The 12,663-nt window shown below is 40.4% G+C and overlaps 1 protein-coding gene across 2 annotated transcripts in view; it reads left to right on the top strand.

Annotated features, from left to right (window-relative positions):
* The first annotated feature begins 284 nt into the window (after window positions 1-284).
* LOC146575413 (serine/threonine-protein kinase BRSK1-like) overlaps window positions 285-12,663 on the top strand; it is a 37,886-nt gene continuing 25,507 nt past the window's right edge. For both annotated transcript variants that reach the window (XM_085270116.1, XM_085270114.1), the window contains exons 1-8: window positions 285-1,409; window positions 1,789-1,883; window positions 5,227-5,312; window positions 5,520-5,660; window positions 7,213-7,329; window positions 7,710-7,743; window positions 7,822-7,890; window positions 9,052-9,198. In XM_085270116.1, coding sequence (XP_085126242.1) covers window positions 1,322-1,409; window positions 1,789-1,883; window positions 5,227-5,312; window positions 5,520-5,660; window positions 7,213-7,329; window positions 7,710-7,743; window positions 7,822-7,890; window positions 9,052-9,198 — 777 coding nt within the window. In that variant the 5' untranslated portion in view covers window positions 285-1,321. The remainder of the gene's footprint in view (window positions 1,410-1,788; window positions 1,884-5,226; window positions 5,313-5,519; window positions 5,661-7,212; window positions 7,330-7,709; window positions 7,744-7,821; window positions 7,891-9,051; window positions 9,199-12,663) is intronic.

The following is a 12,663-nucleotide window of genomic DNA, read 5'->3' as shown; positions in this document are numbered from 1 at the left end:
ATAGGTGGAGGAAACAAGAGGGGTAAAAAACGGGTAGCGGCGGAGTAGAGGAGGACATCCCGTCAATGATAAACACTCCCATGGATGCGGCCAACTTCGGACTACCTGAAAGACTCGAAACTAAAATGTTTTTACTTATTTAGCGTTTTTTTCTTCTGCTCCTTGTGCACGAAGCAGCCGGCTAAGGGAGGAGATGCGGTGATATCATGAGCAAAACCGGCCAGCGAGAAAGAAAGGAAAGACAGAGAAGAAGAGAGAGGGAGGGGGAGAGGGAGCAGGGGAAGAGGAGAGGCGGGGAGTCGGCTACCACCAGGCCAGCTGAGGATGCTTGTTGTTTCTAGAAGCGGGATTAATCACCGGGTTGAGCGCTGATCCTTCCCCCGGCGCACCGAGCGCACCTCTCCACGCTGCAGCTGTCCCGAGCCAGCACGCCTTTCGGCCGTCTGGCCCGGTCTGCCCCCGAGGCTGTTTGCCTTTTTGATGCTCTTCCCCCTCTTCCTCTATTTCCTGATGCAGGGCCGGGGAGGGGGCGAGCCAAAGTGTGCACCGGATATTGGAAAACCCATTCTTCTTGCTGATGCTGTTTGTGATAATAGATTGTTATCTGGGCAACGCCGCATCTACACAGAAAGGCAGATTGTGACCAAATGAGGCCCGACTTGACAGGAAGAGGGGAATGTATGGGCTCGGGAGGATTATGAAAACAGTTTTTTTGGACGGCAACAGAAGAACGGGGGTCCCTGATATCGATCAGGGCATTCTGGCTTCGGATATTTGAGACTGCTCTTACAGAAATCAATCTGTGGCAAATGTAGCCTTCCTGTCCAGGTCTGAATGAGATTTTTCGTTACTGCTGTACTCTTGGCCAGCTGAATAAGCTATATAGGATCAATCAGCTTTAAACTACAGTTATTTATAGCAGGGGGGTGGGTTTAATGTGACTGTTCGCACCTCTGTGGACATCTCCCATCTCTGGTACCGGCTAAACCTCACACGTCCTCATCTCTGATCTTTTCCTACCTTTCCCTTGAATGATGCCGCTTCCTGTGCTTTGGTAACACTGACTTGAAAGACTCTGGATTTACAGAGTGGAAACAGGACCGGTTCTCACTCCTGACCGCATGACAAACAATTGCATGGGAGTAGCCTGCGAGGCCCGGCTTTAGATCACGACCAGTCCGCACCTCCTCTCTTCTCCTTTCCTCCTCTCTGCACCGCCGTATAGCCGCCTGTAATGTGCGTTACGGCATTACGCACGGAGCAGGAGCGAGCGCTATCTTGATTTGCCTTATATCTGGAATAGAATTTCATCTCGGGAAGGATGAGCAGCAAAGAGCTGACGGTGGGCCAGTCCAGTCAGTTTGTGGGGCCTTACCGGCTGGAGAAGACCCTCGGGAAGGGACAGACAGGTAGGCACCCTGCAGAGTAACGCAAAAAACAGGGCGTCTGCAAGGTGCGCCGGGGTGTAACACCCCACTGCAAAGCTACTTTAACATTTCTGTAATATCGAAGCTCATGGTTTAATCCGTATTTATTCTGTACACTAAGTCTTCTCATCTCCTGTAGTTTTATCCCTCCACGGCCTTCTTAAAGGGCCTCCCAAAGGCTAAACATTTTTGAGGAGGTTTCTGAGAATGGAGATAACTCTAAATCAGTTTTTTGAAGCTGAGTTGGAAGAATAAAGCTTTTTGAATTAATCATGACGTCCCTTCCTTCCTGTTATTCACACCGCATCATGATCTGCGATATTCAGATGCTCTCTTCTCCTCCCTCTGTCTTGCTTCTCAGGACTTGTGAAGTTGGGTGTCCACTGTATAACAGGGCAGAAGGTGGCCATAAAGATCGTCAACAGAGAGAAGCTCTCTGAATCGGTTCTAATGAAGGTACAGCACTCCAAATTCACCTCATCTACTTATCCAGCTGTCTTTCTAGCTGTGCCGTGCACTGTGGCTGTCATTATGGTGGCTGCCAAGCTCAAATCATGTTAAGCTTGCACTCTGCAGAAATAGCAGCAGAAAATGAGTCTTTATTTTTGTCAAGAAAAGCCCGGCAGTGTGTTGGAACCTGGAGCTGCCGAGTGTGTGTGGGCACTGCTTCTGTATACCGAACAATAGGGATGATTTCATTCTGCTAATTAAGCCCTCTGATGAAAGCAACTGCAGCAGAAATACACTGGACTGAACTGAAATCTAAATAGCTTGTTCATGTTGGCGTTTTTAATGTGGTTGATTGCTTGGAGCTTTACAGGGTATGTCTTTTTTAGAACTGGCAGGTTGCACAAGGCACACTTTAGGCGCTAGACGTGCAGCACGGTGCTAGCATATGTTTTAAGATGTGCAAAAATGTCAGCATCCTAAAAACACCGGATAGCTCAAGATTTCATGGTGAGGCAGATATATATCACACATCTGGTATGTTTGGCTTAAACATCACGAACCTGCTCCTGTCCCATTTCCATGTGTGTGTTTATTTTATCAGAACAATACAAAATAATGTTTTCTTTCTATAGTCTGATAACTGTGTTGGGAAAAAAGCAGCATTCACCAATAGCACGTGACAAATGCCCTGAATCACTCAAGCTTAAAAAGGCACAAAATTCAAGGGATGAACCAGTGCTGTGTCCACACATAACGGACAACTTAGCAAAGAGTTAGTGCTAGTGCTGCAAAAACACATAATTTGTACCAATTTTTTTAGCTGAATATGCAAAATAAAATGTCAAAGAACAGTTTGACAGACAAAAATAAATAAATTTTTGCACCAACAAAGTGATTCCAAAACATGGCAAATCTTGTCATGTGTGGTGTGTCTTTAAAAACAAGTGGTGGACAAAAGAAATGACAGGCCTAAAAACTATCTGCAGTCAATGACCTGAAGAAGGAGAACCATCTCAGAAACGCAAAAGAAGTCTAGGTGGCTCTCTTTGAAACTTGAACAATATCTGAAAGTTGACCTCACTTGTATTGAAGCAGAGTGGAATCATGCTGACAGACAACAAAAGGCAGCCAGTTTCCAAAGAAGATTTTTTTGATGTCCTTCAAGAAGCCTTGAGGACTATTCCTGAAGACTAGTTTAAGAAATGACAAGAAAATGGCCTCAGAGAGTTCAGACTATGGTGAAGAATAAATGTGGTCATACTAAATGCTGACTTATATTTAGTATGACCAATATTTTTTTTACGTCATATACTGTATTGCTGTACATTTTTGAATGTTTCAATAAATTGCTGCTCATATTTCCCAATTTCCTACCAAAATATAAAGATATCACTGTGTGGCTACAGACTTTTTCATATATGTTTAGTTTTATGCTGTCTTAAAATATATTTCTTGCGTCACAGTCCTGTTGTATTCAATTAAACCAAGCAGTTTTTCATAGATGTGTTTTACATAGACAACAAGTAGTCCTTAAATGGCCTCACAAAGGTCTTTGTTTAAACTTTTAGGGCATTTCAGACTATATTTTTCAGCTGTAAAGTTTATTTAAAAGACAGTAGACATGACATGAATTTACTGTCCAGCAATCAATCTTCCAGTGTGGAAGGAAAATCAATGCTGCGCCTAGTTCTCTGCCACGTGTTCTGCTCTATAATAGGTCATGCTGTGGACAGCTACTAGAGCTGAATGAATGAATAAATATTTAAAAGGAACACTTAAAATTACATTTCTTTTAAAAAATAGGCATCCATATTTTCATGTATTGTAATAAAACATAAGCAATAAGCATAAAAAGTTTAGCAATAGCTAATATGAGGGCTGTCTGCCCCTGTCTAAGGAAGTACAAGTACTGAATTTAGTCAGATAAATCTTGAGAATGGCCTTTAGACAGAAAAACTAGCTTTTTTCTTTGGTTTCATCATCTTTGGTTTTTGACTGATCAAAGATTAATAAAAAAAAGTGTGACTATATAAGTTTTACAGAAAACTGCTCCTGGAATCAACTGACACGGCCTGGTCTCAAGGCAAAATGTGAAACAGTCACCGAAAAGAAATATTTTGGTTCATTTAAACACAGGTAATGTGCTACAATAGGAAGTAGATTTTATGCCTTAAGCTGTGCTCTTTGGACTCTTCAAAAGGGATACGTCACCTTGACAGAGCTTTGAAAAAGTGGCAGCCATATTTGAATCCAAACCGTGTTTTAGTTCATAAACCTAAAAAGTTATTTTGGTTTTCAGATGCTAACCAAACATCATTAACATCAATTATTAATTCTGTGTGGAATTTGAACTATGGTCTCTGAGAGACAAAATGACTCAACCATAGTAGCCCTGCTAGCTAAGAAGCTGCTTGCTAAAAAAGGCTAAAATGTTAGCAGCAAAATTACGTAATTATGTATTTCTTTGGAGGTTTGTTAGCTATGAGTTGTAAATGTTATTCATCCATAAAGCAGGAGTAAAAAAAAACAAAACAAAACACAGGCTCTAAAAGGGGATGCACTAATAATTTGTCAGAATAGCTCTATAAGCTAATACGGGCCTTCGTGAACGATATCTGCGTATTGTCAAAGTAAGATGATATTTACTGCAGCGGTACACGTTTATGTACGGTGACACATCAATTTTGCACTAGTTAAAATGTTCAGAGATGGTGTGGTGAAGAGCTAAAATACTTTTAAAAGGTTTGGTTATTTTTCTATAATTAAAAGTTAAAAGACAAACAAACAAAACAAAAGAGAAGCGGCTGTGCCAAACTGTTATTTTTAACTTGGATAGTGGCCCAGAAATTCACAGTCACACTCTGTACATGCCAAGTCTTTATCTTCATGAAAGTTTAGATAAGACACAGGCTTTAAACTAGCATTTTGATTAGTAACTAGCATAATGGAGCTAGCTTACTACGGCTTTGACCTGCTTACTAGCTTGCGCAAAGTAAATAATGGTATTAGAACAGGGCACATTTGATTCATGATTTCTTAACAATTTCAATTTCAGAACTTTTTGTTCTAAATTATAATTTGTGTATTGCATCTCTACTTTGTTACTATTTCTGATTATTCTGCACTAAATGTAGCACACTATTGAAAAGAAGTTGAAAAACAAGTCTGCCTATTCTGAATTTTTACCCAACTTTTTTTATATGCTTGTGTCCTCCCTCTTGCTGTCTTACATCATATTTCCCTTCCTCTTCTGTCTGACATTTCCATTTCTATCATTTCTAACTTGCTCTTTTCTCTCTCCCTCTCTCTTAACCTTTCTCTACACCTCTCCCTCCCTCCGTCTGTGCAGGTGGAGAGAGAAATAGCTATTCTTAAACTAATAGAGCACCCTCATGTTCTGAAGCTGCATGATGTCTATGAAAATAACAAATACCTGTGAGTACATCTCTGTGTCTTTCTCCTTTCTGCTGACATAAAATAATCTGCTTCTGGATCTCTGCTAGAGCAGAAACAACACTGAATTAAAAAGGGAAGAATGTTCTGTAAGACAAAAGCGAGATAAATAAGCACATGGCATAGAAGATATACTGCAGAGATAAACCTTTTGTTTTTTATGTTACTTATTTCTTGTCTGTGACCCAGGTACCTTGTGTTGGAGCATGTATCTGGCGGAGAGTTATTTGATTACCTGGTGAAGAAGGGTAGGCTCACCCCCAAAGAGGCCAGGAAGTTCTTCAGACAAATCATCTCTGCCCTGGACTTCTGCCATAGTCACTCCATATGGTCAGTGAGAAGCTACAGGAAACCTTTCTCATTTGTCGTTTGCCTGTTGATGACTTTTCTTTAATGGCTTTAAGAACTAAATCATTCTCAGTTTTTCTGATCCTTTACTTAGTTAAAGTAGCAGTATGACAATTTAAAGATCTACAAGTAAAAGCAGTGCTTACAAACTCCTACTCAAGGAACAGTATGAATATTATCAGATAAACTGCAAGCAAAAATACTGATTCTGCAGATATTTGCCGCCTGGGCCTTACAGGTTGTTATGAATAATAATTAGACCTGGGTTTGTTTTATCTATTTCATATTCAAGCAGCTGGTTTAGCCCACTGGCTCCCAAGATGGAATAAATGAGAGATAATTCATTATTCATTTAGCCACATTCTAGCTTCTCATCGTCTTTTTATAATAGAATTTGGCGAATTAAAATAAATATTATTGAATATTCGTATTTAAATTTATTTCACTTATTTTTATTTAACAAAGAAAAAAGGTAGAGGATTAAAACTCTTTTAGATGAGTGTCCTAGCCAAGAAAGCACAAATGAGACTATGTTAGAAGTTTAAAGGGACCCTTTAAACAGTGGTAGGTGCTCATATTAGCCATTAAACCTTCAAAAACTCAGGTCAGCTAATGTATCTATAGTGCCTATGACTCAAAACACTAATAGTTTCAGATCATTTTTTCTACTCTTGTGTCTTCATGATTTCAGTAAGAGGGAAAGATGCCTAATATGGTCATATCGGGCACCGCCCACTTCCTATTTTGTTGTTTGAGGGGCAGAAAAATTGTCTTAAAGAGAGGCTAGCTTTAAGGAAAGGATTATTTTAAATCATCAGTTGTGGAAAGCTACTCTAGTAGAGTTCTTCAATAAAAATGAGGATTTGGAAAAGAGCATAATCAGTCCACTTGAATGAGGAATTGTCTCTGGTGGAATTATTACCAAATGCAGATTGAGCCCCAAGGTTTTCCAAACCTATACGCTAGCTGTATGTGATTTTTTTTAGGCCCATCATATACTTCTAATGAAGAATTTTTGTTTGTTAATAAATTGCTGATTGTGGCTGTTAGATAACAGCGATTTTTCAAATTCCTCATTTCATATTTAGTGGTGACTCAAACAAAATTGCACTGTGGATACAAATTTTGGTGACTGTTAGTAATGTGTGGGTAACGTACACTGAACGTGACACATATGCAACTTGATTGGCTTACATGTTTCACTGCTGATTGGCTCTTTGGAGGCATAGTCATGACAATCACCATCTGTGTTTGAATTCTAACACAGGTTGATTTTTTTAGCATTATCTGAGTGCCATGTCACCTGCTTATATAATTGGTCTGATTGAAACCAGTTCCCTATTAGAAGAAGAGAAAGCCTCCATGTAACCACATGGAGGCTTTCTCTTCCAGAAGCCTAACCTTTAATAAACACTGTGCTATGAATGTTCACGTCAAACTAGTCAACCAAATATACAAATAAGTACCTTTCTTCTTTCTACTTACGGCTTGGAAAAAATACTTCAGTGCTTTCATTGAGTGTTTGTATGTTCAGTCACAGAGACCTTAAGCCAGAGAATCTTCTCCTGGATGAGAAGAACAACATCAGGATAGCAGACTTTGGCATGGCCTCGCTACAAGTTGGGGATAGTCTGCTGGAAACCAGCTGTGGGTGAGTATGGGCAAAGACCACAAAGAAGATTTTGTGGTTCAGTTGTCTTATCAGTTTTATTGTAATGAATAAAACAGATAGCATGTGTGCAGTATCTTAGTATTTTAATGAATTTAAGCAACCCATAAAACATCCATTGTGCTTTTTACATAATCAATGGCAGCATTCACCAAGAGCTCAAACGCTCAGCCCATTGGGAGGAGTGTGGATTTAAATGATAAAATTAGCAACAGATTGTAGGTTTTACCTGGATTCACCTTTTCAGTCCGTGGATTAAAAAGCAGGTGTTCTCAGTTTTTGTACTCTCAGATCACAACACAATCAACATCCATGAAAGCGTTTTTGATATCTTGGTGAATAAAATAATTCTTTCCTTTCAGATCTCCCCACTATGCTTGCCCAGAGGTCATAAGGGTGAGTTACCTACTTTAAATGAATGATGTCTTTTGTGTGTGTTTGCATGTGTAACATTAACCCACTGCGGTGTTTCAGGGTGAGAAGTACGATGGTCGTAGGGCGGACGTTTGGAGTTGTGGAGTCATTCTGTTTGCTCTCCTCGTGGTAAGAAGATTCTCTCAGCTTCTGGGGTTTTTATATCTCTTTCTTATAGTGTGTACTCTTTTCTTTTTTGTATGATTGTACGACTTATGTCTATTTAGAACATTTACTCTTTGAGCTCTCAGTTATTAGCTGTAACCACGTAACCCAAAACTGAACCTTGTGGTTGAGAGATGAACAAAAAGTGCTTCTTTGACGAAAAGAAAGAAAGAAAGCTGGGGACCATATGCTGTAAGGTTATTAAAGAGGTCCAGGTGGAATCTGCCCTGAGGCCATATACTGCAGGTCTTCCCCCTGCTCTCCCTCCCAGCTTTTCCACAGTCCTTTCACAATAAATGCTAAACAATGGATAATATTTGATGTGGGTTAATAACAGTGATCTGATTTCCAAGATCTTGGCTGAGGTCTGCCATGTGCTTTTACCCCTGAGGTCACCCTGGGTGATTTGTCCTAACTTTATATCTTGGAGAAAGGCCAAATGGATCATTCTGGAAAAAATCTGAATAGTTTTTGAAATGTGTTAGAGTTATTTATTTATTATTTTTCTTTGTTTCCTGATTGCCAAGACAAGAGAGAACTACTTAACACGAAGATTGCCCTGGGATGGATTTAGAGTTAGGGTTGGACTGGGTTCGTTACAGATGATGACTTAGAGCTTATCAGTTCGACACGGCAATCGAGGGTCCACTTGGGTCTGAGTGATGTCAATTGTCACATCATAAATGCAAGGTGCCATGCACATGTCTAAGTGCTTTCCAGTTTTTTGGGACTTGTCTGCAAGACACTATACCACATTGCACAAACTAATCCTCCTTAAGGTGGACTTGAAGCAGCCTTGGTTATCAGTGGTGTCCACAGCTTCACATGTTCATGTCCTTAGTCCTCAGGATATCGTAAGGTGTAACGTGTGGAGCTGGTACTTACTCTGAATGTCACCAGCTATTATTAGATGAGATACATCTCAATTTGGATAGAAGAGTTGGACCAAAAAAGCAATTCTGATATCTGTACATAAAGACTTTAAATGGTTAGGGTTGACTGGGAAAACAATTTTGACACAAAGTTGCCAGCTGCAGACTGGTGAGCAGTTCTTCTTTTTGATTAAACCACCAGTACTTCTTAATCTCATCCTTTCTCTCTCCATCGTCTGCCGTCACTTTCCAGGGTGCCTTGCCTTTTGATCATGACAACCTGCGGCAGCTTCTAGAGAAAGTGAAAAGTGGAGTATTCCACATGCCACACTTTATACCTCCTGACTGCCAAGCTTTGCTCAAAGGAATGATAGAAGTCAACTCTGACAAGAGACTAACGGTAAGAAGGGAACATGTCACTATTACCAACATTAGCTGATGGTGATTTACCTAGATTTTCTGAGCCCATGTTTTAGTTTTCGTTGATTATATAATAATAATGCAGCAACGCACAAGATATGTAACTACAGTGACATTGAAGAGGTTATCCAACATCATGTTGGAAGCAAAGATGAAGAGCTCTCTCTGAATTCTTTTCGTTTTCCTGTTAAAATCTGTCGGAAGGAGAATAAAGGAGCTTCAACCCACAAGATTAGGCATGACTATACAAATCAAAAAGTGTACTCTAATTTGATTCATTTTGTCTACAACGAACACAACTAAACATTTTGTAATTATGGCTGACTTTAAGCTAACTTGTCAGGCTATGGATTGTTCCAGATAAAGACATTGTTGGACTTGCTCATCTGACCGACATTCATTAGCATATCTGCAAGCTAGCTTCCTACTAACAGTATTAACTGGGCTTTACTTCCTTAAGAATACCGCCTGCACAGATAGCAGGTTGGTCCTGCTTGTCGCAGTAGGAGGTCCTAGCCAGTGTTACCAGCTAAGAGTCAAAGCCATAAATTATTACCCATTCTGTGAGTTGTTTGCCTCATGACATTGAAATAAATTATATTTATTGAAATATGAACACATAGGCAGCATGGTGGTGTGGTGATTAGCATTGTTGCCTTACAGCAAAAGGTTCATGATTTGATTCCACCATCTGGCCGGGGCGTTTCTGTGTGGAGATTGCATGTTCTCGCTGTGTTTGTGTGGGTTCTCTACGGGTAATTTGGCTTCCACCCACAGTCCAAAGACATGCAGTTAGTGGGGTGAAGTTAATCGGTAATGCTAAATTGCCCATCAGTGCGATTGGTTGTCTGTCTCTATTTGTTAGCCCTCTGACAGACTAACACCATGTCCAAGGTGTACCTTGCCTCTCGGCCCATGGTAGCTAGCATAGGCTCCAGCGCAACTTAGCAAGGATAAGTGGAATGGATGGTTGGAAATATGTCTGCGAAGGTTCTCAGTCATCCAAGTCATCGTAGTCTAAGGAGCTTGGAAAGAAAAGCTTCTGGAGTTCTTGGAGTTGCTTGAAGCCGTTTCACCTCTTCACCCTCTTGGGGCGGGGGACACTCCCACAGGGCTTAAATCTGGGACTCTCCACCATTTGACCTTAGAACTGAAGAAGCTTCTCAGATGAGAGGTGAAACGTCTTCAAGCAACTCAAAGAAGTCCAGACGCTTTTCTTTGCAAGCTCCTTCATTGGTTGGAAATATGAACACGTGCAGTAGCCTAATAATTGGTAAAAATCAGTGTAATCTCAAAATGTACTTATCTATCAAAATGTACTTGGTAACTATCTTAACACTAAACTACAATTCTTTTTCTCCTACATGAGTTATGGAACAGTATTGTGTGTGTTACCAGTCTGTTCACGTTTCCCATTTTTAAAATTTCGAAAAATAAAGGTGGAGATGCTGTTTCACTGAACTGTGGAATGTAGTGTTAACTGAACTAGCTAAGTACCTGCAATTTGTATGATTTGTCAGTAACATTTCAGCCAGATAAACTGTAGCACCATTAAAATGAAAGGCCTGTTTTTGTCTTCCTCTATTTAAAATCAACATCATGCTGTTTCGAAAACTAATTTTAATGTTAGATCTGCTTCCATAATCCTTGTAAATTGCATCAAATGTAAAAGCCTTTCAGGTGTCGTAAAAGTAGCAAAGGAGGGTGGGGATTATCGGATTTTTTACAGCACGTGGCCTGGACATTTAAAAGGGTGGATGAGGGGAAAAGAAAAGACCCGGCCTCTGGGTTTGCTTCAAGATGTGACAGACATTAAACCTGACACGAGACCTTACAGAGGGAGGATGAAGGAGAGAAACGAGGAGGGTAGAAGGAGTGAGCAGAGGCATGGCCGTAAGGTTTTGCTAAAAGACAGAAGTAGAGTCAGCAATGACAGAACTACCACTATTTGTTGTTTCTATTCTTAGACGCAAGTTTGTAGTTTTTAAATGAATCCAGGAACTCAAAACCTTTTCTAACTACAGGTCAGATTCTTGAAAAAGAAAAGACTGGTAGGGTGAGTAAGTGAACGAATAAAGAAATGAGTGAATGCTCTGGGCAGCTAGATGAAGTTCCATTGAACTCAGGTTATAAAATGAAGCTGAGATAAAGCAATCGTGTGGAAATTAATTCATGCTTAACAGGCAGGTAGATGGGGACAACTGTGACAATGTGTGTCACAGAGGGCTGTAAAATAAGGACAGAGAGGAGGAAAAGTCTGGTTAGTTAGTCTACTACAGCAGATTTAATCAAAGCTGTGAGTTTGTCTGATGAGCTGTTGATTAATGGAGCCTGAAACCAGGTCAGACTGTCTCTCCCTCACTCTCTCTGTCTCTATCCGCTTCCTCGTTGCCTCCATGGAAACCACCCACTGCACAAGGAGACAGATTCCACACCAGTTTAGTAGTAGTTAAGATCAAATAAAGCAACACATCTTTAGTGTTTCATCACATTTAATTTATAACAGGAGGCGGTTGGAAAGGCTCCTGTCTGCAGTCCTTTGTAAGCAAGTTCACCAATGCAAATCCCTAGCTGTGTGCAGATGCTTGCAAGTTTCCTCTCTGCAGATGTATAAATGCAGTGCTTACACAGTAGGCCCACTTTCTCCTTTTATACACTTGCAGAACTGCAGCTGCTTCATTATTCTAGCCCCAAGAGATGCTGCACAGGACCGATGGGATGGCTTCTACTTATATGCAGTCCTAATGCAGAGAATCTAATGTACGAGGGCATGTAGGACTGCTGCAGGGAAACTTTTTACCATGTTGTGAAAACTAGAATCTGTGGCCCTTTACTGGCTAAATGCTCCACCAGTTAGCTCATATAACTATAATGACCTTGCTGACATGTTGATATAATGAAGATAAAAATAGTTAGCATGTTTACCATCATGTTAGCCTGTCAAATCTGCAAATCTTAGCTAGCTAGAAAGAGTAGCTAACGCCTAATAAATAGAGCTGTGAAAAACAGAGTACATTAGCAGCGTGTGGAACCACCTTTGGTAGCAATAACCTCAAGTCAACTTCATCAATCACTCATCATCATCACTGTGGAGGAATTTTCTGTCCGCTCTCCCTTACAATGTCGCTTCAGTGCAGTGAGGTTTGTGAGCAGTCATTTATGCATCTCAGTGAGGTTGTGGTCTGGACTATGGCTTTGTGGTTTATTCAGATATACCTTTGCAAACCAATGCTGTAGTGGCATGTTCTTTTTAAACAGTCCTGAGATGTAGCTCGTGGGTCCTTCTGGGCATTGCATGGTTTGACCTGGGTTTTATGTCCACTCCTGTAGAGATTGAAATATTTCCACTAATAAGATGGGCTTCACATTGTTTCATTACCTTCCCTGTAAGAAAAATGGCTTCTTTTAGAACATGTCTTTAAAAAGTTAGGATGGGGCAACAAAA

This window comes from Mchenga conophoros, linkage group LG4 (genome assembly GCF_057382185.1).
Source record: "Mchenga conophoros isolate Kocher_MC1m ecotype Shallow Benthic linkage group LG4, M_conophoros_male_GT1.1, whole genome shotgun sequence".
Classification (NCBI taxonomy): Eukaryota; Metazoa; Chordata; class Actinopteri; order Cichliformes; family Cichlidae; genus Mchenga; species Mchenga conophoros.
The sequence above is the reverse complement of the archived record's forward strand: the minus strand, read 5'-3'. Positions and strand labels throughout refer to the sequence as shown.